Below are 25,526 nucleotides of genomic sequence, written 5' to 3'. Positions count from 1 at the left end.
AAAAGATCATAGAGAAAGAAGATGAAAGATAGATAAATATATTGGAATTCTGAGGGGAGGCAGGGAAGAAGAGGCATTCTCTGCTTTGGCTTCCTGTTTCCATTGAAAATGAAGAAGAAAAACACACACTTTTCCCTACCAACAAATAGAACTAAGAAAGTAATAACCAAAAAGGGGAACAATGTTTAGATCCAACTTTCAAAAGGAACACCAAAGGTATGATGACCTAAACATAAATAAATATTCCCTAATACTATTAAATGCTTTTGGGATGAAGAAACAAAGTTGACTGACATTAGAGAATGAACCAGTGCTGATGCAGAACAGAAACAGTGACTCAGGAGAACAGAATCTCAGGAGATCCTGCAGCCCCATTCCTATGTAAATATAAAAGGATGGGGAGGAACACGTGTAGTTAGCTCACCATAGGCATGCAAATGGAGGCACCAGAGATTGCTGAGCAGTTCAATGGACCCAAAAGTCAATGTGAGGAACTACTGACACACTTTTGTAGAGCCTGGCAGCAAATGACAATCCATATATACAAATATGAAAGAAAACGAGAACTTGTAGGAGCTAATTATTGCAGTCTTTTTTTACAAGTTACTCAGCCAAGCAACACATTGTCAGCACTGTACAAATCACACCAAGTTAATATTTACTAGGGCTAATTTTGAGTGAGAAAGACAAGGCAGCAAAAGCTTTACTGCAGCACATTACACTGTCAAAAAGAATTCTGAATCAGAGGCATAGATAATGACGAGAAAAAGGTCGCACGTGTACACCTGCAGAATAATTGGGTTCTGTGTGGAAAACCTTTCTTCATGGTGCACCTCCTTGTTTTCTTCTTTTCCCTGTATGTCTCCATGCTTTGAGCACTGAAAGCAATAAATTCCTAAATGAGCAATGTAGCTTTTGGGCCTGAATCCATACAAGAACAATAAAAAAGTTGCATTTCACTGATCATTTTTATATTCTGCAGGGGACACAAAACAGCCTTTCTCCCTTCCACCATACTAATTACCACTCTGTTTGTGGTAATTTATATAATAATAATAACTACTAGTGCTGATACTGAATTCTAGCACTTCTTTAAATAGTGGAATGTACTTCAGGTTCTAACACTGAATATAATACACCACAAAAATCAGAACAGAAAAACAAAAAATCAATCTGACTTGCCTTTCCAAACTGAAGAACAGTATAAAGAGCATTCTCCAACCACCAGTTAATTCAGAACTGTGGCATTGCTAAAAGTATAATATGATTAACCTTCAATAAGGAATGAACACCTTCTCCTTTCCCAAAGCTCACAGGTGGCCTCTGGAGCAGCAGAGGAGTCATCTGTTCCCACGATGTGACTGAGATGGGCAGCACCCATGGGGACCATTCTGAGAGAACATAAAGGCTAGAGGCAAACAAGGACACTTGCCAAAGGTAGTTTAGCAGAGCTGGCACAGCAAACAGCACTTTGGCTAGGAGATTTTTCGTCCCATACATGAATTGCCCTTGCATCTTTTATGTGTGTGTGTCTCCCAAGCATTCCCGTTCAAATCGGCAGGGTGCTCTGTAGCAGTTGTCCCCATCACTTCCCCTGCTCTGGTTTGCATCAGTGGCCCAAGGGCACATGAACAGGGTGTCTTTCTGAGGAGACTGGATTGAAAGATGCCCTCTCAGACAACATGGAATGCACTGCAAGAGGCTTCCTGCCACCACATCCGATGCACTCCGAAGTCAGCAAACAGATCAAGCCCAAAGAGTGTGGATGTCAGATCCTCTGGGGCAAGTGCTGGGCAGTGTTAGGTCCATTCCCCTTCATCTGCATGACTTGGCAAAGCAGACATGGCTTTAGGGTTCTGGAGTCTTTACACCTTACCTCAAGTTCAGATACAGGTAAGTTGTAAACATGTACAGAGAAGTTTGCACAGAGTGTATCAACGTTAATAAAAACAGATATTGATACATCTCCAGTAAATCTCCCTCAGGCTCATGGGTGAGGCTAAGAAATCATAATTTCCTGTAGTAACACTGTTAGCATAAGAGATATCACAGAGAGAAAAGCTATTCTGGGGAAAAATCAGAAATATTCTGCTACTTTACAGAGAAAAAAAATCACACTACCAATGCAGAGTCTAGGGAGTAAAAAATTGCTCAGCACCATTCAAATAGTTTCATCCTTCCTCCAAAATTAAATGACAGCTTCATACCAACACACCTGATATATCCTGATATACACTACAAGATCTATGACACACACATAGGTCAACATAAAAAAATACTGGCAAATGCTGCAGAATATAACCAGGTTTACGAATCCACTGTGTCCATCAGCAAGGTGAAATGAAAAATGGCTCTTATGCAAATCTCTGCAAACATTCAGATAATCAAACACCCATTTCAGTCACGGAAATTGGAAAGTGATAAATTCCCTGTGTGCTTTCTGTAGTGTGTAACACTAAATAACCAGCACGTGCCCCAGTGCTGGCATTTCATGAGTCACTGAGCTTGTCACCAGGTGTGTGTCTGTCCCTAGCCACAGCAGAGCTGCTGTCCCACACAAGGACAGCTCTGAGGGCGATCCCATGGGCGATGTTCGTGGCAGTCAGGTTCTGTGATCTGAGCTGGGAAGGGAAGAGCCCTCCCATCACAGATCTTGGCCAGATCTCACCCACCAAGGACTGACCAAGAATGGGCTTTCTCACAGCTTCTGGTGACACTCCACACAGGTGCAAGCGTAGACCCCAGAGAGAGTTTGAAAGAGAACAGCTGTTAGACAAACTCTGAGTAAGGAACTCAGAGCATTTTTACTACTTTAAAGTCAATTTCCAACAATGAGAAACTGTCTTTGGTTTTGGTGCATGGAACAGAGTCAAAAGAATATTGAAAGACATTTCCTGCATGATGTGAAAAACTGGATTTAAATCCCATCCATTAGAGTGCAAAACAAACCATTTAGCTGTGGTTACACAGCTGTGGTTCAAAATTCCACTGTGAAATTTAAAATTCATGGTAAAGAAATATATTAAAAGCTTTTTCAGAATCACAAGAAGGTGAAATACAGTTGAAACATGCATGTAAAATGTGTATATTTTCCCTACAGAGAGAATAAATAAGTTAAATAGCTATTTTCTTCCTAATTATTTCCATAATGTGATAGGATAATGTATGTAACTAAACTCAAAAGTTAATCCTGAAGATTTTTGCATGTGAGCTATTTCTGAGTAGAGTAATATTGAATTCAACCATAAAATCAACACCAGTTTATTCTATACAATATAGCACAGCATGATAAATGCAAAATTATTTTTACTGCCTGTTAATCCACATATATTGGAAATGTCAAGCTTAGTGGGACGCCAGAGCTGTGGGTATTGTTTGAAGCGTAAGGATGATGGGGGCTGGAGAGCTAAAAGGGATTTTCTTGTACCAGTATTTCCTATCTTAGAGAAGATAAATTTTTTTCTACTCTGACCTGTGCATTTTGTTCCAGATGTATCAAATGCTTCCTTCACCTTTCAGCCTGATGCCCACCTCACCTGCCAGTAGAGCAGTGACAGACTGGGATATGACTGCAGTGTCCATAAAACAGGTCTGCTTCCCAATCAACCACAGTTCATCCAGCACAGTTCATCCAACACTCCCTGTCACTGACACCAGGAGTGGGCCACAAACACACTCAGGAGGCTCCTCTCTCTTCCAGGAGCCACTGTTGCTTCCAAAGGAATTTTTCAGCCTGTTAAAATGTGACCCTCAGTTATAATTACAAAATGGGTAAGCAGTGCTCTAGCCCTCTCTACACAGCTCAGACCCAGCAGCTCCAGAGGCACAGGATATGTACAGCCAGGAGTGCAGTTCCTCCCAGCCTCGCTGCTTTTTAAAGCAATGCATGGGCTGAGTGATAAAGTTAAATGTGCAAAGACACTTCAAGTTCCACCAGCAGCCCTGATATTTATAGTCAGCCCTTAGTAAGCACAAATGACTCTGACTTCAACATTGACGCCACCTCTTTATCAGCTTAAACATTTGAGGATACTCAGACTAGAGAGTTTCTATTAACTTAATCCAAACCTCAAACAAACGTGCCTAAATTATCACCACCTGCTCATTGACAAGAGCCTAATTCCTCCTCCCCCATATGTGAGACATCAGACCTTTTAATGTCTGAGCATTGACAATGTGACAGTTTAAAACTTACATCATAGAACACTGACACAGTGAATGAGCCAATTTCAAGATGACAGCCAGGAAAACATAAACTGTTTGACATTTAATAAGCTTATGTTTTCATAGAAATACAATGTGTTCTAGATGGTTTGTTTCCATGAAAACACATGGTTAGAAATGAAAAATGGTTTTCTCAGCACTAAGCACCAAAAATTAAATTTAAAAAATCATCTGACAAAAATGCACTAAAAACCAAGTAGCCTAGGATTCACATTTATATTAAATAACCAATGAAGTGTTAAATAGAATAGCTAATGGAATTATTGTTACTTCTTTTAAAATGAGGAATATAGTTGTTTTTTTTTAATTCTTTTTAAAGTACCAAGAGTGCTGCATTTGATAACTCAAAGGAGACAGAACTAACATACAGAGAGGGCAGTTTGGGAGAACTCTATTACCCCAACTTTATTGGCAAATAGTCTGATGAGATCCTGATTTCTTTCCTTATCAAAATCAATACTTTTATAATAGAGTGAAAAACAACTAAATAAAGTAAGCTGTACTACTGTGCAAATAAAGGAGAAGCTACACCACTTGACAGTGAACAAAGTGGCTCTGAAGTGGCTCTTCTGGCTCTAAAGCCAAGGACAGTTTTTCTACTGATTCCAAAAGATACCCAACTTTCCCATTCTTTTAATGTCACTGCACCTGCATTTGATCACATCTTCGAGGGGAAAAGTTTTGTGAGGAAAATGAAGAATGTAACAATTAAAGAAGTGAAGGCTTCTAGTAAAAAGAATATGAATATGATATGAATATGATATTTTATGAATATGATATGTTCAGAGCATAGACAGTGTCAGATTTCAGTTGGTGGCTGCTGTTGCACAGAGATTCTTGGACTATGCTAGAAATGCTGTTTTGAAAGGCTAAGAATCATACTCTGATTTTATACTCTGGGCATGCTTATCTTGATGCATGAAGTAGAAGTGTGATATGTTACAATCTCACTGGAAGCACACAGAAATTTCAGAGATCTAATGGTTCAAATATGAAAACTGCCATCATTCAACTCTTGTGGTCTTTGAACACAGTTTAACCCCCTACTTCAGCTGAAGCTTCTGTTTCTTTTCCTACCTCCTTTTGGTTGACAAAATGAGCACTACCAAATCTGATTTCGAGAGAAGCATCAGGGAGGCTCCTATGCCAGTGCCATGAAGTCATTTGGAACATACAAGCCAAATCTGACACAACAGAAAAAAAAAGGATTGACTTGACAACCTATACTCACAACAGATATGCGGAGTCTTTTCCACTTATGCAGAACAGTAGAAGATCCATCACACTGAAATGCTCAGCTTTGTGATGTCAGGATCATGAGAAAAGGAAATAAGCAGTTACATGTAAACCTTCCCAGTGTGCACTTACCAGAACACAGCACCACCACTTGCTAGGCTGGACCCCAGGTTCAACTGCTGATTTAACCCAGAGTGAGGAAAGCAGTTTATTAATAAAGCAGGTGCTGGGTTCCCACTTGCAATGCTGTCATACAACCTCCTCTCCAATACCAGTGAAAAGCTGCAAATGAACCCACAGTAAAGGGAATTGGAATTTCGTTTGTAAACTAGGGTTGCCAGGTGTTAGTTTCACAAAGAATAGTAATAACAACTTCCTAAATTACTTGTTCTCAAGTTGAGGTTCTGTGTCTCTTTTAAAAGGTTCCCTATTAGAACAGGGATTTAACAGGGTGTTAACATTGCTGGCTTCTCAAAAACTAAATGTTCCAGACAAATTTACATTACTGCTTCTGAAGACAGGATTTCGTGCTAAACTGTACTCTCAAAACAGCTGACAGTGAGGTGGTGAAGTCCTGTTGACAGGACATGGAAATTTAAGGTTGAAGTGCCTGAACTGCATCATTTCTAGGTCAGCTCTTAAAGTCATGCCACCACCATCCCATGTGAAGGACAATTCACCCTGCTCTAAGTTAACAAGGGCTTTTCTTACCACCCTTCTGAAAACTGCAGGAAAAAATGGAGACTTTCAGTGAAATATTTTTTGAAATATCTAAAGCTCTGTTTAACAGGAACATTATTTTCAGCCAGCCTTTAGTACCCTTATGTCCTCAAACAGCATGTAAAATCATATTTTTGAATGACCTCTTTACATCCACCTTTACTTCAAGGACCATAACTCTGGACTAAGCCACCAATATAGGCAGGGAAAAGAAAAAAAGGGTCAGAGTGAAAGAAATGTGAAGACTTTAAACAGGAAATTTGCCTCATCCGTAGAAGTTGCCTTTACAGTCGGCAAGTATCACACCTCCATATCAGTTAGGTAACGTAACAAAGATAACGAAACAGTTCTTCAGGCAAAGTACAAGAAGTATGGTGGTTATCAACTGATGCCATTATCTAAGAGGAAATCACTAAATGCCTTTGGTCATGTAGTGGCTTTCTGAAACCAGAGGTTTCCCTACCTCTGTTGCATAGAGATTAAATAAAGGCTTGTTTGAATTTTCAGAAAACTGCAAGAACACCACTAGTCTTGTGAACTAGCTTTTGAAGTTGGTGGTAAACATCTCAAAAAAAGAAAAAAAAGAAGAGAGAGAGGAAATTACTTTGCTTTGAGGGCGTGCCTAGTCTGTTGTACAGCAAGTGACAGTGCTGCACTTCACAACTGATAGTTTGTGCTCACTTTAAACAAAAACCTCTGATACACACAGGGGAAGCCAAGCCAGATAACAAAAATGCCTCACAAGTTTTAATTTTTCTAGCCAAGACATCAAGTTCTTGGCTTCCTATTTAATTCACTTCTTACGCTTTTTTACAGTAACTTGTTGAAGGTTCAGTACTAGTTCAACTTAAGAATATAACCATTAATGGTACTAAGGTTAAGACAGGAAACCTCCCAAAGTCCCAGATGCAATCCCTTAAAACAGTAACTTCTATTTAGGTGAGATCTATTGCTTTGATCAAGTGAACTGTGAATCCAAACCCAGACAATAAAGTAATTTAAGGCAAGGTGACTGCAGTGGGATTAAAGACCAAATCAAGGTTCTACTACCATGTGTTTTAAAAGCAAGACATAAATGGATATTTACACACAATTCAAAGGTATTCACACTGGAGGATGCAATTCTGTTACTGACGTAGTCTCTCTCACTCTCCTCCCCTGCATAAAATGTATTTTAAAAAAAGGTTATTTCAGTGCTGCAATGCTCATTTCAGTGTGCACTAACCAGCACAAAGCACACATATTTTAACTATTCTTTTGTAGTGAATGTACAGTTAATGCAAAGTAAGTAGTTTTGGCGTTGCAGAAAAATGGTGTCATTTTGTGTTATTGGGAATGCACTGTATTTTTTCTGTTTTCAACTGAAACACAACTACTAAGACACAAGAGAATATTTAACTATTCCTCTATACCAAACTAACATCAGACAGCATTTCTCCCGAGTCTTTCGGTTTAATGAAGAATTTTGCAGAAGGAATTTGTGTGTGGGCATAGTTTGGGTAAGCAGATGACTATCTTCCCACCTCTCGTGCAAATTAAAAAAGCAGCTGACATTTAGGAATTCAAACTCAAACCAAAGTATCTGTCACTATTATTTGATCCATGTGAACCTCAAAAATCACCTGTACTCCTAAATATAACTCATATCTGGCAAGATTTCTGAAATGCTGTCTGCACAGCTCTCCCTCCTTGCCCTCCCAATCTCCACAGCTAAGCAAATATACACAAAGACATAGCATTTTGGTAATATAGCTCAAAACTGTTCAAGTGTTCTGAAAACAAAAGGAAAACAGTTGAAAAGTTGAATTTTAAGAAGTCTGTATCCCAAGTTCCCTCAGGATTCTATTTGATTTTGGGTTGATCAGTTTGTGCTTCTTTTCAGCTGCAAGTTTTAGCTCTTTAGACCGACCCACATTGCCCTTTAAAACTTTTTGTCCTTTCTACTTCATCACGTTAGGAGACTTGCAGGGAGAAAAACCTGACCAGCAAAACTGTATTTAAATGAGGAGCTTTGCAAATATCATCATCATTTGGTCATAACATTAAGAACAAGCTCCTCATTATGAGCTGAAGTGATTGCCTGATCTGCCACAAGGAGCTGTCTTAGTTACTATCTGCATCAGACTGTGCTCCCAGCTGGGTCAACATTTAAATAGTTCTAGGTTGATGTGCTCAGAGAAAGGCTGCAAAACCTCCAATATTTTCACAGTCCTTATTAAGCTTAGCTATCAACATACATTAAAGAGCCCTTTTCAGGTTCAATAGTTGTGTCAGGATGGCAAGTGCTCAAGTCTAGCAATGCACTGTCAAATAAATGAGTCTATTAGGAATGATGGAATCAGTCCCTGGTTTCAAAATTCAGATAATAAAATGTGCTTTTTTTGGTTCAGATACCAACTTTGGAGAAGTCCCTATGACTGTGCTTGCTTTAGAATCATTGGAATTCAGCCTTACTACAAAAAAATGCAGCATTGTGTTATAAACAATGCATTGAAGTGAAATGAATGTAAGCAGAAAACTCCACAAATTCTTCTCAAAGCATGAAAAAAGGTAGCAGCAATACCTCCATAGAAAATAAACTCACTTGGACTTTTGATGTTTGAAAAAATAGTGTGAAGATCATGTTTTAATCCTAATTTTAACCCTAATTTAATCCCAACACTTTGCTGCATCTGGTGGCAATCCATTCACAAAGGTTCACCTTTCTATGAATATTGAGGTGACTTCAAGGAACTGTCAAAATCAAACCAAACGAGTCTTGCACAAGTCTTGTTTAGAAAGTACAGTTATTTCTTAGGGAGTTATTGCATGGGACATAGTCAAAAGTATTTCCCTGTAAGCACAGACTTCCCTTGTAAGTCTAAGGCTAGACTTTGACTATTAGACTTAGAGTCAAAATGTGCAACCCATATATTAAAGAAGAAAGTCATGAGCAGTAACACTTCATATTTGCTTTCACATTGTTTGCATTGAAAATTATGCAGAATACAAAAGTAGATTTGGAGAAGTCTCATCTGCCAGTTTTCCAATGCCCAAGACACCCAAAAACTGAAAAAAGAAAAAAAAAAAAAAAAAAAGAAAAAAATATTACCTTAAGGACTTGGCAAAGAGCAACTCCTACTGCTCTCAGACTTGGATTAAAGTCTTAGAATGTGAAGAATATCAGATATTTTAAGCATAGATTCAGCCCATAACACAGTTCTCTTCTATAACCAATGAACTCACCAAAACTGTGGACAGCTGTTCTTATCAAGCTGGAAACATTAACTTCATGTAACAGCTGCAAAACTTCTAAACACAAAAGATTTTAAAAACAACAAAAAAATAGGCAATGCTGAGAGGGCTGATGAAAGCGCATTTCAGGCAGCAGGATTCGCTGCAGCAGCTGCAATAGGAATCAGAGCAGTCCTACACCTTCCCTGTTAAAGTGCATTGCACCACAGGAGGTATTCAATGACTTCATTATTTCCTACATTGGATAGACAGCCTTAGGAATTAAGAAAGAAGGCTACAAAACATGCAAGAACAACTTCTGTGAAGTTATAAGGCAAGACTTAGGTACAAGTGAACACTACAGACATTTCCAATGCATTTACTGCCTGCATCCACAAATAGTTCAAATTTATTGTTGAGTCACATCCACAATCTTTTAATAAACATCAACCACACTAACAGAATTTAGATCTCTAATGCCAGAAACCCCTTAATGCTCTCCTAAGACTTCATAATTCCTTAAACATGGGTGTCCATATATTTTTTAAACATTAAGGAGAATGTCTCTGCTCATCTTGTCTGCTTCCACAAGAGTGACCAGAAAAAGAAATGAAGTGTGAGCAGAACTGGAATATATTGATTGGAAACTTAGAAGTATTTGGTCTATAATCCAACATACACAGACACAAATTTTTATGCTGGATTATTAACATTTTGCAAATACTTATCAGTCTTCATTTGTTAAAATTACTTTTCAACTCATTTGCAGTTTTTCCCTTGCTCTGGTTTGCATACTACTTCATTATTAAAGGCACCAAAATCCCTACCTGATGGTATTTATCAGAATAGTCACAGTAAAGTAAGCCCATAAATAATGGTCAGAGCCAAAAACCCCAAACAGATAGAAGGTGCTCCATATACTCAAACAGAACCAGAGAAGAGACCTGATATTGTCTTCAAGTGCAGCTAAGGGCCAGAGCTCCCCATGGGACTTCCAGGGCAGTGCATTTAATTGCCTGTTCTATCTGTCTTAGGGATAATGAAATGTCCCTTCCAAGTGTGCTAAAGGGTTTGGGCCCAGGCACATGCCAAGCTTTTGGGCAGCTAAGAGATGATTAGAGGCAACAGGTTTGTCTCAGCTCTGACCTGTTATTCTGTGAGGACACAAAGCATACATTAACAAAAATTCTTTTGATGCTTTATCTTTACCCATGGCTGTTTCCACGTGGGTAAAGCGACTGGTCTCTCTCACAAACGTTGGAGTTTTTATAGAGAAAATATTTCACTGGTGCAGAACTGCCAGGAAGAACCAGATCATCCACAGATTTCACCTACAGCCATGTCATGGATGTCACACATCCCCAGGCATTGCCATTCTGTGCTATTGCATCACTCTTTTTCCCAGGCCAGCCAGAAACACTTTCTGACTTTAAAAATATTCCCTCCTCTCCTCATTATTTGACAATGCCTTCATCTTTGCCCCTGTATCCAGTAATTTGGCCACACATAAAGAAGGCAACATTCATTCTCTCTCAGGCAACAAGCAAGCCACTGACACATTGTTTTGTGTGGCAACCAAACCAAACTTTCCACAGGGATGGCCTCAAAGGGGAATTAAAGGCACAAAGCTGAGATGCTGCTGAAGAGGCTTCCTTTGGCTCACAGTAGGAAAGTTAGGGAAAAAAAAAAGAAAAATAAAAGAAAAAGAAAAGGAAAAGAAAAGAAAAGTGTAGCAGTAGTTCAGTAAAAGTTTCGAACAAGAAAACAGCCCTAGATAGCTGTCTTCAGATTCTTCATCAGGGCAAACAGTGCTTCAAGGACAAGCAGGAAAGTAGCAGCTATTTGAGGCAACTTCATTATAAAATCATTTTTAATAAGCAATCTGAACAAAGAGAAGGAATGCTCTTGCAGAGAAGCCCCCAAGGGAACTTAAAGCTGCCCAGTAAATTTATTAGGAGGTTACACACAAGGGACAAAACAGCTATTTTATTGGCCTCAGGGGACAGGGTTTAGTTTTCACCTGTTCTCTTTAGGCCTCGGTGCTAACAGCAGTTTCTGTTAACCATCAGTTTTCTGAAGGCTGCTGTTTTGTGAGGGAGAAGTATCATTTACTTACTTTAGTCTGTATATGAAACACATGAGGTGAAGTCGACAATACAATGCACAGTAGATAAGTAATCATAAATCAGACCGAAAAAAATAATCACAGCGGCTTTCCCTTTAATGCAATTAAACAAAACAACTAGCAAACATTGAGACATCTTTAACAATCACAGTAAATACAATATTGAAAGTAAAATCAGAGAAGAAGAGAAATCTGGGTCTTGGGTTCCATTAAGCTGCAAACATTAATATATGCTTGTAGAACTTTGGTGAAAAACAGTTCTAGAATAGTTGGATATCTGAGAAGTGAGAACCTATCTTCTGCCCCAAATCTACTTCATTTCTAACAAGCAGTGTGCTCTTCTTAGTAGGAAGGCCATGATGCAGGAATGGATCTCTACCCAGGACAGTGTTAAAAACATGCCTTTGGATTCATGAACAGGACATTCCCTTTTTGGCTCACTGTGCTGCAGCAGCAATACAGGCACAGCACTGCAAGGTCCAGGCAAAGGCTCAGCAGCTTTCAGGACAATGCCCAGCTGTGGAAACACCTGAACTCTGTCACTCCCAACCTCCCAGCCCTTGTCACACACACGGACAGTGGGCAGTCAAGCTGACCTCCCTACACTACAATCAAGACTTCCCATCTGCAGTGCAAACTTGAAATGTGAATTGGCCTCTTAGTCCAGAGCTCCTGTGCACTTATCAAAGAACACTGAGTCAAGATACACCCCAAGATCAACACCTACAGCCAGATGAGTGTAGGACCAGTCCCAGAGCTTGATATGGGAGTGAGGAAAGGGCTTGGGATCTCAGACAGCAGAAGGGATGGGTTTACTCCTACCCTTTGCCAACAAAGTTGCCAGTTCTTCATGCAAATGGTTTTATTTAGTGCTAAAAATTAAAAGCCCAGTTTCCACTTAATTTCCAGCAGTTCATGTCATTAAAATCAGCACCTAGCTTTGGAAACATTTCTTATCTGCCAGAAATTAACTGAAAGGATAATTTCAGCTTAAGTAAGGAACAGTTCACCCCAAATCAAGGAATTCATATAGAGATGCCTACTGATACAGTTGTTTAAGAAAAGAATTACTCTAATTTAAATATCTTGATAAACTAGAAGAAGAAACATGCTCATTCTCTCCAAATGGTGATAGCTTAGTCTAAGTGAATGATGCAGTTGTCACTTCTGGCCTCAGCTCAGAAAAGCCATGATCCACACTGTGGTGACAGGGAACCATAGGTGCACTGCCACTAGAGAGTCAAACCCAGTGAGCAGCCCCTAGTTCAAAGCAGCCCCTGGTTAATCCAAGCCAGGTGAGAGCACCCCTGCAGGTGCCCACCTCTGCTCTGTGAGTGTGTGACACTCAGAGCCAGGACTCCTGGTTCTTTTCTGCAGCGAAACAGCATTCCCAAGGAGCTCTGCACAGACAACTGTGAGGAAGACTCGTAAAATCTTTGCATGTTTTACTATGAATGCGAGGTAAGCAAATGACTGAATGTATCTGGCCATCAGTGCAGATATGTACTCCAACTATGCAATCAAAGTCCCTCAAAACTTCTGGCTGTGGCTCTTTACAACTCAAATAGTGAGAGAAAGAAGGTTCCATTCCATCCTGGATTCAGTACCATACTCGCCTTCCAAGTGCATCTGCAGGAAACTCCTTACTTTGACAGGCAGTCAAGTTCAAATCCATTTATGAAAGTCAGTGCCCAAGATAAAACAGGAATCTGAAGGAAAATAAGCTGATTGATTTGTGGGATAGCTCTGAATCACAAGTGGTCTGGTAGAGGCCATGAAACTAATTACATGAAGTGTGGCAAGATTTAGATTTAAAATGCCAGAAACAAAATACTATGTACCTTCAGGACAGCCTAAAGCCCAGTTGGTTAGTGTGAAATGCCAGGTCCTTTGCAGCTCTTTCCCAGAATTTCAGATTTTTATCATCGCTGATACAATGATGCCTTTCTGAATTTGCAAAAAAGGTAAAGTTATGCAAAGTTACAATTCACTTGGAGTATTTTTCTATTCAGAGCATGAGACACAGCAGGAAGAGGGTTGTTTTACAAATATTACTGCCAATCAAATGATCAGAAAATAATCTATATGTCAGTCAAGTCTTTCTCGAGTCAAAAAAGAACGGAAGGACCAGAAGTCTCACTTTGTATGGAAGATGAGACAAGACTTGTCTTCTACCATCTGACAGATTACAGCTTATCTAAAGTGATGGTTAACCTGACAAATAGCCATGTGAGCTCAAGAGAGTAATTCTACAAACAGACAGAAGGCATAATTTTTTTCCTCAAAAGCCTGTTTAATCTTAAACTTGAACTGAGCAAAGAAGGCATTTTGGGGTGGCTAACATTTATTCCCTTAGTGCTCCTTGGAAGACTAGTGCACTCCCTGTTTGAAAGTGCCAGATTTTGAAACATTTTAACTGTGATAAAGGGAAAATGTGGAGAAGCACCAATGAAATAGAATAGTTGGATAAAATTAATTGCTTCAAAAAGAATAAAAATCTCTCAGGTTTTATTTAGATAGTTACATTATAAAACACCTTTATTTCTTCAGCACTCCTGTTTTGAATACAAATATTAAGTTATTGTTAAATTCAGGACTACCTGAGCACCTACCATCAGCACAGGAGTTCAGTTTCAGCTGATTGGACACGTATCACAAATTGATGTCAAGAAGGGGATAAAATGTACCCAGACCCTCAAACAATAAACCCAGGAAAAATTAAGTACTGGAGACAGAACCCCACCAATTAAAAAATCTGCATAATTAAGTCAGCTGTTAGGGTGAAGTCTGAAAAGGATTAATCTGACGTTTCAAATGCATCATGTATCAAACTTTCTGGCATTATGTTAAAATTTTTCTTCCTCCATTAATTTCTTTCCTCTTTTCCACTCATTTTCTCCACTCCATTTCTTTCTTCCTAATTAAATCAAAGGTCATTAGAAATGTCGTAGTTTACAGTCAGTCAACATCCTCATATGCAACACATTGTAAATTTGGAGTAAGACAATTTCATCCTTATTTCTAAAAATCAGAGCAGGCAATACACTACACAAAGTGTTTGCAAGGTTGTTTTTTTAAAATTTCTTTCCAGAAGTCTTACTCTATGTAACTTCATTTGGATAAATTATTTATACCGATGCAAAATGATGGGCAAATTCTAGAGCACATGTTGGTGCACAAACTCTGTCTCTGTAATTTGTAGTTGTGAACAACTCAGACTTTGTAATTCTTGTATTTAGGTGTTTATATTATGTGATTTTTTTCTAACTCATTCCAAAACTGTGGATTTTATTGGTTACTATTTCTATTCAATTTAAAAACCTAATTCTAGGCAACAAGGGGAGAAAAAAAGCTTATTGTACGTGATGTTGAAATGCCAAAGATGCACAATTTACATCCATTCCTACTCTATAAGAATTTGTCATAACAGGAATGGATTCTGAAAGAACTTCAACCAAAACAGAATGAAACCTCATACATATTTGCTAGCAAACATAGCTTACATTTTCATCATGCCAATTACAGCCTATTGCTCCTTCAATTTTAATCCCTTCTTAATGGACAAGCTTATCTTCCCATTATTCAGGCAACTTTTCTGTTCATGCTTCAGCAATTGCATGACAACTGATTAACAAATTGGGGAACTACTCTTTGACAGTTCTCTTAGAAAAGCACAGAGTTCTCAACATGAAAGACACTGGGACCTTAATTTCTGTTTGAACTAGATGAAAGGCCTTGTATGGTGAGCAGTACTAATCATCTCTCACAGCTGAGAAACATATCTTTTTTTTCATCACAGGCCTGAAACAGCTTCAGCTGAGATACATGGTGACCAATTGCACCAGTCTGGCGTGGCTGAGGAGCCTGTTTCCTGTGCTCCTTAAGTCTCTGGTCACTACGTAATCATCCCTACAGAATTCCCATACTGGGGCTGGAGCCGTGGCTCTGTGGGTCAGTTCATGGCACTGCTGTACAAAGCCCAGGGTGGTTTTCACTGATTCTCAGGGGGTGTTACAAACCAACATTCACCTGGCCACAAGAGAGCCCAGGACTGAGCTGGCAGGAACACCCAGCTCCTCACAGCCCTGAGAGAGGGGCTGCCCCATGCCAGGGCTGGCCCCGTGGGCAAGGCTGTGACAAAGCTGGGCACTGCTTGGCCTGTACACATATGGAACTTCACTGTTCTGTGCTTCAATCCCAGTCAGCATGAGCTCAAATATTCACCAAAAACACCAGGGTCAAATTCTGCCCTCAGCTGCCTGCCTGTAGCTCTCATTAAGTTCAACAAAACCATCATTCAGCCAAAGAGGGTCTGGCCCTCTGAATGCATTAAGCAGCAAGCCCACCTAAGCAAAGGAGGACCATCATGCTCTAAAAGTTTGAGACATTTGAAATTTGTTTTGAAATTCACAAAAATCAGCTTCTCATTTGAAATTCTCAAATCCTCTTTTTAGCTCTACACAGTGAGAATTCACCATCTCAAGTCAGATTTTTCACTCCACGAGTATTACAAAACCAGGAATGAAATAAAAATGAAAGCCATGCAAGACATTTTATGACACCCTAGTACCTGTGGTGAAAATACTTCAAAATGCATAAAATGCATATATATTTGTAAATTTTGAGCAGCCTTGCACCTGTTTTGTAAGAGAGTTTTCATGAGAGTAATAGCCTCAGCTTCAGTCTACTCCTGCTTCAGATCCAGGCAAGCACAATTCTTGCACTACCAGATTTCCAAACCTCTACAGTATCTGAAGAATCTCAACATACTCCTTCAGCTACAAATCTCAGTATTTTCTCACAATTGTGCTTCAATCTCCCTGCAAGGTAGATAACAGTTGATCCCCTTGTCTTTGATGAGGATTTGGAATAAATTTCTATGTAAGTAAATGCACACATCCACAGCCATTTCCAAGGTAACCACTTATGGGGGCTGCCTGCTTAGATGGCTGAGAGCAAAACAAGAACCTCCACTCTTTCATTGAATTCCTTAAGCATAAGCAGAGAATGATTTATCCTATAGGTCAGTGCATAGGAAGGGACAGAATATGTACAAGTCAATTATTTTGACTTGAATCATACTGCATATATAACAGACATAAAAATAACCGTTCTCCTCACCTGTATTTTCTGGATATGTTAATTATCAGCCAGCTGTAAGGTAGATATAGTAGATATAGTACAGAATTCTATCTTTCCTCACAACTTTCTTTTTCTTCCCTCTGACTTAACAGGTACACAAGTACCACATGTACACATACACATTATATATCCAACAACACCTTGAGCAAGGACTGAAACCCCTAAGGCAGAAAAAACAACAGAATTTTTAAAACTGAGCTTTCTCAGGCCAGACTAACACCAATTAGTCTGAGCACCACAGTACAGCCTAGCAGAAATTCCATTTGTGAGAGAATGCCAAATCAAAAGATATTACTTACATGTATGAGTCTTCTTTGTTACAGAAATACCTGTAGGGAAGAAACGACACCAGTGTTAGCAAAGCAACCACTGAGCAAATTCTTTTGACATATAATTCATCATTAATATATTTTATCAGACACACAGCAGTCACTCCAAAAGAGGAATGAAAATTGCCATGATTTGTACGTTAAAGGTGGAAGGATCTCCCCTCTGTGTGAAGATTTTAATGGTATCTTCTCTCCTTATACCTCCCCAGTAAATGTTTCAACATGCATTGCTTCAACTTTGTTGCTGCAATGCCTATCTCCACTCTGCTGGTTTAAAACTGGAGCTGATACAAAAAGAAGATAGCAGTAATGCTATGGAAGCCCCCTTTATTTTCCATGGCTAAATTTTTCCCACACTCCTGTTAACCAGTGCCCATTAAACCACCCAGACAGAACGGATTTGAGCAGCACAAGTCATTTGCTGTGTTATTAAGTTCAAGCAGTTCCTTGATGGCAAGCTGTAGCTTATGCTCATTAAAACCAAACAAACAGCTCTCTCAATATGACTATGGCTTGCCATAATTCCAAGCCAGATGCAAATATCTCCAAGCCATTAAAGATAGACTGTCTGAAGTAATAAAGATGTTTTCATGCTAGACAGGCATGTGGCAGCAATCACCAACGATGGTCCAGTGCCAGTAAAATTTGAGAGGCATTTCAAAGAAAGCAACAGAGTGAACAGAATGAGGCAAAATTTGTAATATCAAATAAAGATAAAATTAACTCTGTTAAATGTCATTGGAATTCATGCTTGAATACAAACAATATTGTCTCCACTTTAGTAGATAACTGGTGACATACTCAGATCCATCAGTATTTAAGCTTCACTCTCCTTGGGGGTAATTTTATGAGATGATGAGAAAGAGGTTACTGGAAGCAGTACAAGTATTTGAAGCATTTCTTTTGTGATCGAGGCCTGTAATGAAATTTTGGAATTGGGATTAATATTCATGAAAGAGATCTGAATCTCCTTTGCTACCCTACAACTCCTTCAACCATCTCTTCCAAAACAAATTACTATGGAAAGAAACAGACTTTTATTTCAGGTTTTTTGGCTGCAGAGCGTCTAAGAGAGGCAGTAAATTACAATAACTCAGAAAAATGAAGACACTTGATTTGCAAATACAGAGTTAACTCCCAAAGCAAACAGTTTTCAAATTATTTGTGTTTTTGATAGATACATAAAACCCTAATGCCAATCCCAAATATTGAGCTATCAAATTTTACATAATTTTCATGAGGACTTTTTAAAAAATCACACTTCTGTTGCTATTGGCATTTTGTTTTTGAACTATCAAGCACTAACAGGTGTTAGCAGTGGGACCTTTGTTTTCCCTGAAAAGTTAAGAGGCTTTAGGCCTTGGGAAGTGAAGTTCTGAGCATTTCTTTTGGGCAGTTTTGTGAATATGAGACACTGGTAAGCAATTTACAGAAATCAGAATACTAGACCTTGATTATGTATGCATATTAAGTTAAATTGAAATGCCCATGCCAAATGTGCACATGCCTCATGCAAGGAATCAGGGTTATAGCCACAAACTGCAGAGCCAAGGTAAGCGATAAAAACCAACAAAAAACCCCAAACAATCCCCCAAGCATAACAAAAATAAACCCCTTTAGATTTAAGTATCTACTACAGGGGGAAAATTCATCCTTTAAATTCATAATTTGCAAGAGCAAAACTACTTGGGTTTTAATTCCATTATTGGCTGGCTCAGAGCAGGGTACAGGACAGGAGGGTGTGACAAGGAGGTGAGCATTGTTATAGGAACAAGCTTAGGGCAAGAAGAGCGCCTGAGCAAGAAGGAGCAGAGAGATCTGAAACACCTACATCCAAATGTACCAATGGTATTAATGTAGTTTTTGGTATGAGTGCAAACCCCTCTCTCTAGGTTTTTCCAAAGATCTGCCTCACCCATTGAACTGGAAATTGCAGCTGCTCTTGGCCCATGGGCTCTTGCACCAAGAAAGAATTTTTACTGCTGTTTGACTTCTGGAGTGACCCCTTAGCAGCAGGTACAGCTCCTGACAGCATCCTCAAACTGTCCAAACATCCCCTTGGAAGACACTCTTGCCTTGCCCTTCCCTGTCTGTCTGATTCCTACAATTTTAAGGATGTTTTATGGAATGGAAATGCAGAGGAAATGGTCTTAAATCTGAACACCATTTGCAAAACTTCCTCTCCCAACACTAGTGCTAATAAATGGATACAGCATTGCTCTTTCAGCATTATGGGAGCCATATGTGTACTTTTCTCAGCAAATAATGCTTTCTGTAAAATCACTTTGAACAGAAAGTGCTTATGCTGTCACTTCTTATTACTCACAGCCTCTTCACAATGGGATTTGCCACAGCACAAAACAGACTTAGCTATATTCGCTGACTGAGGAGCCACTTTCCCTGATACAAGAAACACTGCACTGATGGAAATATTAGTGCTTATATATTTTCTACTTTTTAAAAAATTTTTTTTTTTTTTTTTAATGTGAGATATGTAATGGGTTTTTCCAAATCAGATGTTTCCATAATAATTACCGATTATAATCTGGTAAAATCTTTTAGCTGGTTTATGCAGATATTTTTAGATAACCTTTTAAAGCAACAGCTCAGAGGTAGATATTTTTGCATCTTCTTCGTTATTCCACTGGTAGTTGCATTGAAAACAAAGTATTTTGCTTTGAGCAGTGGTTTTAAAGTAGCTGCAATCTGGTGGAACAAGGATAAATGTTCCCAGTGAGTTCAACAGGATTAGCTTTAAATTAATCAGTAATCTTCCCAGACATAAAATAAATTATGAAGTTTTAAGTAGCCTTCCTTTTCACAAAGGCAACTCTAAGCAAATAGAAAAATTGAGCAAAAAAGGTACCAGCATATCCAAAAAGTTACTTAAATTAGCTACATTTTAACTAGTGATATAAATATAAACATTGAAAATGCAACACGGTAATCAGATTTCCTTGCATTGAAGGAAGTCAATGACTGCCATTCAGAACATTCAAGCTAGGTAATAATAATCTAGAAATGAGTGTATTGTGGAAAAAAAATCAGTCTGAAAACCACTTAATGTAAAAAGGGGGAGTTACAAGATCTCTGGCTCTCTCTGGGCCAGTGCTGTATCCCACTTGTGAATGCCTTTCCTGTGCAGTCAGCACACCAGCTCTCTTAAAATCAACAGGGGCTCTTGAGAAACTAATTCTGCAAGTCCAACACACATCAGTAATTTTCTTCACAGGATCAGGCACAACTACCAAGGATTGCTTGTTTGTAAATATTTCTGGGGTAGGACCATCAGTTTATATAGCTATGAGTATAAAACCCTAGAATAAAAACTAAACCCAACACACCACTGAAAGACAAAGATTTATTTTTAATAAGTAGAGCACAAAGAACCTATTCCTTTAAAAATGTTACTTAATATAAAAATCCCATTTTTAAATAGGTTTCATTTAAAAATGTGATAGGCTGGAGAAGTGACTACTTGCCAGTATTAGCACTCCTCTAACTGCCAGCATTCCTTTCCCACTGAACAACAAACATAAAAAACATAAAGAGAGGAAGAAACATCACTGTAACTTCAGTGTTGCTAATACAGAAAGACTTCCTGACTTAACCAACTAGACTTCAAAATAAAGCAAAGGAAATGTCATGAAAATACCACAGTATATCACTGCCATGGTTATCAGTGAGTGAAAGTTTCAGTATTACAGTTATCATAGAATGTATCATTTCCGCAGTGCAATTTGACATTCCTGATCAACACCAAATCTTAAACAAATTAACTTCTTGGGCTTTTCATCATGGCTATGCAATGCTCTTTACAACAACTATCTATCTTTTTAATGAAAAGAATAACACCATTCCCTTTCCCCCTTCCACTAACAGTATGTAATTTGCCATGATGGGTGGTATTTACAAAATTAGCTTGCTGGATGCAATGAACTTTGGAAAGAGTATCTACCAACACAGACAGGATATTCTTTTGCAAGCGGTTAGCCTGACTGACCTTCACTAGCCAACTTCAAATAGAGATAACGTCTTAAAGTACAAAAAGAGACTCAGATATTTTATACATCATAAGCTATTTCTCACAGTCGCCCATCCAAATAAAGCAGCATAATGAAACACTGCTTACTCTGTGAACCCAGATCCCTGCTGCAGTTGTACAGTTGTCAGCTTCTCATATTTCAAGGGGAAAGCACACTTTGATGTACAGAAAGATAAGTAAAAAGGCCTTTGTCTGGCAGAATACATTACTCTGCAAAATATCAAAGTAGAATATTCTTAAGTGCAATTTTCTTAAACCTCCAAGAAAACTCTGCTTCAGAAGTCTGTGTGGATAAACACAGGCATCACCGGCAGAGCACACAACTCATCTCCAGGACTTCTGTTAAGCACCACTGTTTCCCTTTGCTCTGCTTTTTGTGTCCAAACCAGGTGATTAACATTGCTCTCCTGACAGCACATTCTGTAAATGCTCTGTGTATAAGATGCTTTGCTCATGTGGGTGTGTGTATCAATACATGTTTCTTTTTTTTTTTCCTCACTTTCTCCTACCTTCCCCTCAAGCCAGCATTATGTCCCTAGCATGTTTTGGAACTTAGGTATTTTAGGACAGATTGGAAATCCTGTGGGAAAAAAACCCCAAACCATAAAATTTTAAACTCTAAGCCTCCTGCCTGACATATTGTGTAAAATCAGAAAGAAAACATTACAAGCTTGGATCCCACTGTGTTTCATCCTGTCACTCCAATTCTTCTTTACTGTCACCACACAAAGCTGGCAATTATAGCAGAAGATTATATGTAACACCCAGACACTTGCAAAAAACCTACCAAGGCAGGAAAATAGATTTAGGTGTACTCAGAAAGGAGTTCATTCTCTCACAAACTTTAATAGTGGTTTCTGTTTAAGTCTGTATGGAGCTCTGGCTTGAAGGAATGTTGTGATCCTTGGGGGCTATTGTTTATGCTGACCAAAGTGAAATAACACATATACAAATATTGCAAACACAACTTCAGTGAATTTACTGAAAGAAAATCATGTAGCAAAACAATGTCCTTGTCTAGGACAGAAGAACTGTTAAAGATGATCACCACGCACTACTGAAAGTACTCCAAGTAATTTCACTATTTTGTTTCAAAACTAGACTCCACTGCTTACAGTTCACTCACGAAAAAATTAAAATTAGATTCTAGGGTAGCATGGATCAAGGACAAGAGCCACTAGTCATGAACAAACAAGGAAGCTTTCCAAGATTATGACACCACCCCTCCAAAATAAAACCAAACCCAAATGTCTCTTAGAAAAAAAAACCTTCAACTTAAAATATGATGACATAAGTTTTAAAACATTCCAGATTTTCCCAGACTTTTTCACATCTTTTATTGAAAATGAAAGATCTTACCATGCAAAACAAGGTTTTAGGTTTTTTCAACAAGTCTAGATCAATCACATTCTCAAGTCCATAGGTATATAACAAAGTCATAGGAATCAATGTCGACCTAAGTGCTTCAGTGCTGAAAAACCTCCAACCTTTCTATCCTAAGATTCCTAGCTGTTCCTTGTACCTAAGTTCTATCAACAAATTATTCACAGCTATATTTTTAAGGGTTGCTTTAGTATTACTGCTTGAATCATATGGTTACATCTGAATTAGATGCAGAAAATTTTCCAGAACACAATTTTTTACTTTTTATTCAAATACAGATACAAAGTATTTGAAATAAAGAGATTAAGAAACCCAAGGATGTTTTAAAAAATGTTTGTCATTATTTTACTGAGGTAAATCGTCATTATTTTACTGAGATGACTTTTTAGGCCTTGGAATTCAGACTGGCTTCCTACTTCTTCTGCAAGTGACTTCCTACCTCATCTAGGCATTTTATGATTTCATTTTTCAGCAGCTGACAGCCTTCCCCACCTTTAAAGTGAGAGTAGTACCCATGAAAACGTGAATACATATGACTTCTTTCAAAGTTAGAGTATTCATAAGAGGGAAAGCACCACTGTCCTGAGTTGTCACCTGTACAACTGACAGTTAAAAGAATTCCCTGCTCTTTCTAGACTTTTCCCAAATAAAGAATTCTTAACAGACTCCAAACTGATTTCCAGATACAAAACTGCTCCTAATTGTAAAGATGATGAACTTTAACCATTTCTTCCTTCTTGCACAACCTCACTGAGAGTCCCTCTGAGCCTTAATGTATTTTCGTCCTCACAAATAAACCTTGTCTTACATTAGGAAAAAAAAAATCTGCATTAATTAGCCATAATGTTCTTACATGACAAATGTCATCAGAGAGTAGATGAAATAGTCATCCTACATTTATACTATATTCCACACATTAAAAGCCAAAGATAGTTCAGAACTGTATGTAAGACTTTCCAGCAGGAATATTTATAGGAAAACCACAGATCAGCTTTGTTTTAATGACTACTTGTTACACAACTGACTGAGTGAATCACAAGGATTTCAAAACAGCCTTGCAGCACAGTGAAGTTACATGGACAGAATCCAGGCCAACGTACAAAGTGTCCAAATCCAAGCAAGCTCCTCCAGTCCTTGGGACAAACAGGTGTAAGGAAATCCAACATTTCCTAAAAACAGTCACAGACTTTCTGAGTATTGTATCTTTGCTTGAGCCTTGCTGCAATGCCATTTCACAGAGTTTATCAGTGACAGAGAGCCTTGGCAAGAGCATGGCAGACACCACTGTAGGCACAATACTATTTCCTTCCTCTGACAGTCAAAGAACAGAGTCCCCTTCAGCTGAAGGCTCTGTCCTATCAGCACATTAAAAGGAACAATTTGTTTAACTCACATTAGATATATGGGTAAGAAGCTCTGCAATATGTGCTGTCTCTGGAGGGGAATCAATCATCTAATGATTTAGGTTGGAAAAGACCACCAAGATCACCGAGTCCACCCATGGCCTATTAGTGCCAGTTTTATCCCTGAGCCATGTCCCTCAAAGCCAATCCTCACCACTGGCCACTCAATCCATTGTCTGCAGTCCTATCTTAGTGTGAGCTTGGCCAATGAAAACTTCCCAGCAGGTGCCAGCATGACACAGGCAGCACCATTTCTGCACACTCCCTGCTTGCTGCTGTTAGGAGGAGCCAAGCAGCAGCACATGTGTGTGTTCATGTGTGTGCTGGAGTCCCCACCGTGCACACCTGCACAGGCAGGGATGGGCTTTTCTCCTCCACTGTGAAGCATAAAATTACCTTTTACCTGTCTGCTCTCCCAGACCTCCTCTATCAGACATCTCATCCAAGGACACTTTTCAAGTAATTTCAGAGCAGCATTTCACTTAAACATTGCTCTTAACAAAGCCTTTCAGGCTGTTTTGTTCAAGACTACTGACAACCTCACATTCAAAAGCATGAGCCTGGCCTCCAAGAGTTCAGGGTATTTCCATAAAATCCAGAAAATTGTCAAACTACAAATAAAAGAGAGGGTGGGGGATGTCTTCCTGTATGCTACCTAAGGCCAACCGTGCATGAAATCAAACTGTCCTTACAGCAGAACTGAAATTCTCAGAGAGAGGCCCAGGACCTGAGATACCTGCTGAGATAACAACCACAAGGTTACAGCAGTCCTGATTCTGCCAACCCTCACTTCGAGGCAGCCCCTCTAGATGGGAGATAAAGGAAGCCTCAATGCCCCAGTTCTGTGCCTTTGGTACCTAGAAGTGCCATGTGAACATCTTCACACAGACTGCCAAAGGTCTTTCAGAATGCAAACAAAACCAAAATGTAACAAAATCAAATGGCTGCAGTCCTTTTTACTTACAATTAGTGCAATATTCATTCATTATTAGAGAACATTGCAAAGCTCAACACATTGCATTATGATTTCAAATTATCTCATGGACATTCTTACATCAGGCAAGAAAAAAAATGCGTTTCTGTTTAGAACACGTTTCTGGATAAAATTGTTCATTTTTTTCTTATTTACCCTATCATATCTTCCAATAAAATCTGTTGGTTTTGATGCATCCATTCATCTTCTATGTTCTCATTGACCCTTATAGACAACCAAAGAAATGTTTGACCAGAAGAAAACCTGTTCATGAGTCGTCCATAAGTAGGATACGATCCTAAAACTGCCAGTGCTGGCATAGAAAGCAGTCGGTCAGTAGACACAGTGCAAGGTGACCTGGTGAGTTACATCCAAGTGTGTTCTCTCCTTTGGATCTCAGTCGAATAGGTTTTCTTCTCTTTAAACAAAGAGATCATCAAGACTGCTGTCAGTTCAAAAGTTCAAAAAACTCATTACCAGTTCAAACATCAGTCTTAATTGCTTGGTTCTCAGGAATAGCCATTAAAAAAAAGTGTTCAAGATGAGTTCTTAAAAATAAGCAAAATATGCCTAATTAAAAACTATAGGTAACAATTCTTTTAACAAACACTTCTGTGAGATATTAAATTTGTACACTCATCAGTGAAAAGAAAGAACCACCTACAGTTTATTCACGTATTCAAAGCAGAGCAATACTTTTGTGTGGCCAAACAAAAATGCTATTTGTTTCTTT

At 38.8% G+C, this 25,526-nt stretch overlaps 1 protein-coding gene across 2 annotated transcripts in view; it reads right to left on the bottom strand.

Moving 5' to 3' along the window:
- Window positions 1-25,526, bottom strand: part of RORA (RAR related orphan receptor A) — a 353,631-nt gene that overhangs the window by 95,129 nt on the left and 232,976 nt on the right. For both annotated transcript variants that reach the window (XM_033070470.1, XM_033070473.1), the window contains exon 2: window positions 16,960-16,989. In XM_033070470.1, coding sequence (XP_032926361.1) covers window positions 16,960-16,989 — 30 coding nt within the window. The remainder of the gene's footprint in view (window positions 1-16,959; window positions 16,990-25,526) is intronic.

Source organism: Catharus ustulatus, chromosome 12 (assembly GCF_009819885.2).
Source record: "Catharus ustulatus isolate bCatUst1 chromosome 12, bCatUst1.pri.v2, whole genome shotgun sequence".
Taxonomy (NCBI): Eukaryota; Metazoa; Chordata; class Aves; order Passeriformes; family Turdidae; genus Catharus; species Catharus ustulatus.
The sequence above is the reverse complement of the archived record's forward strand: the minus strand, read 5'-3'. Positions and strand labels throughout refer to the sequence as shown.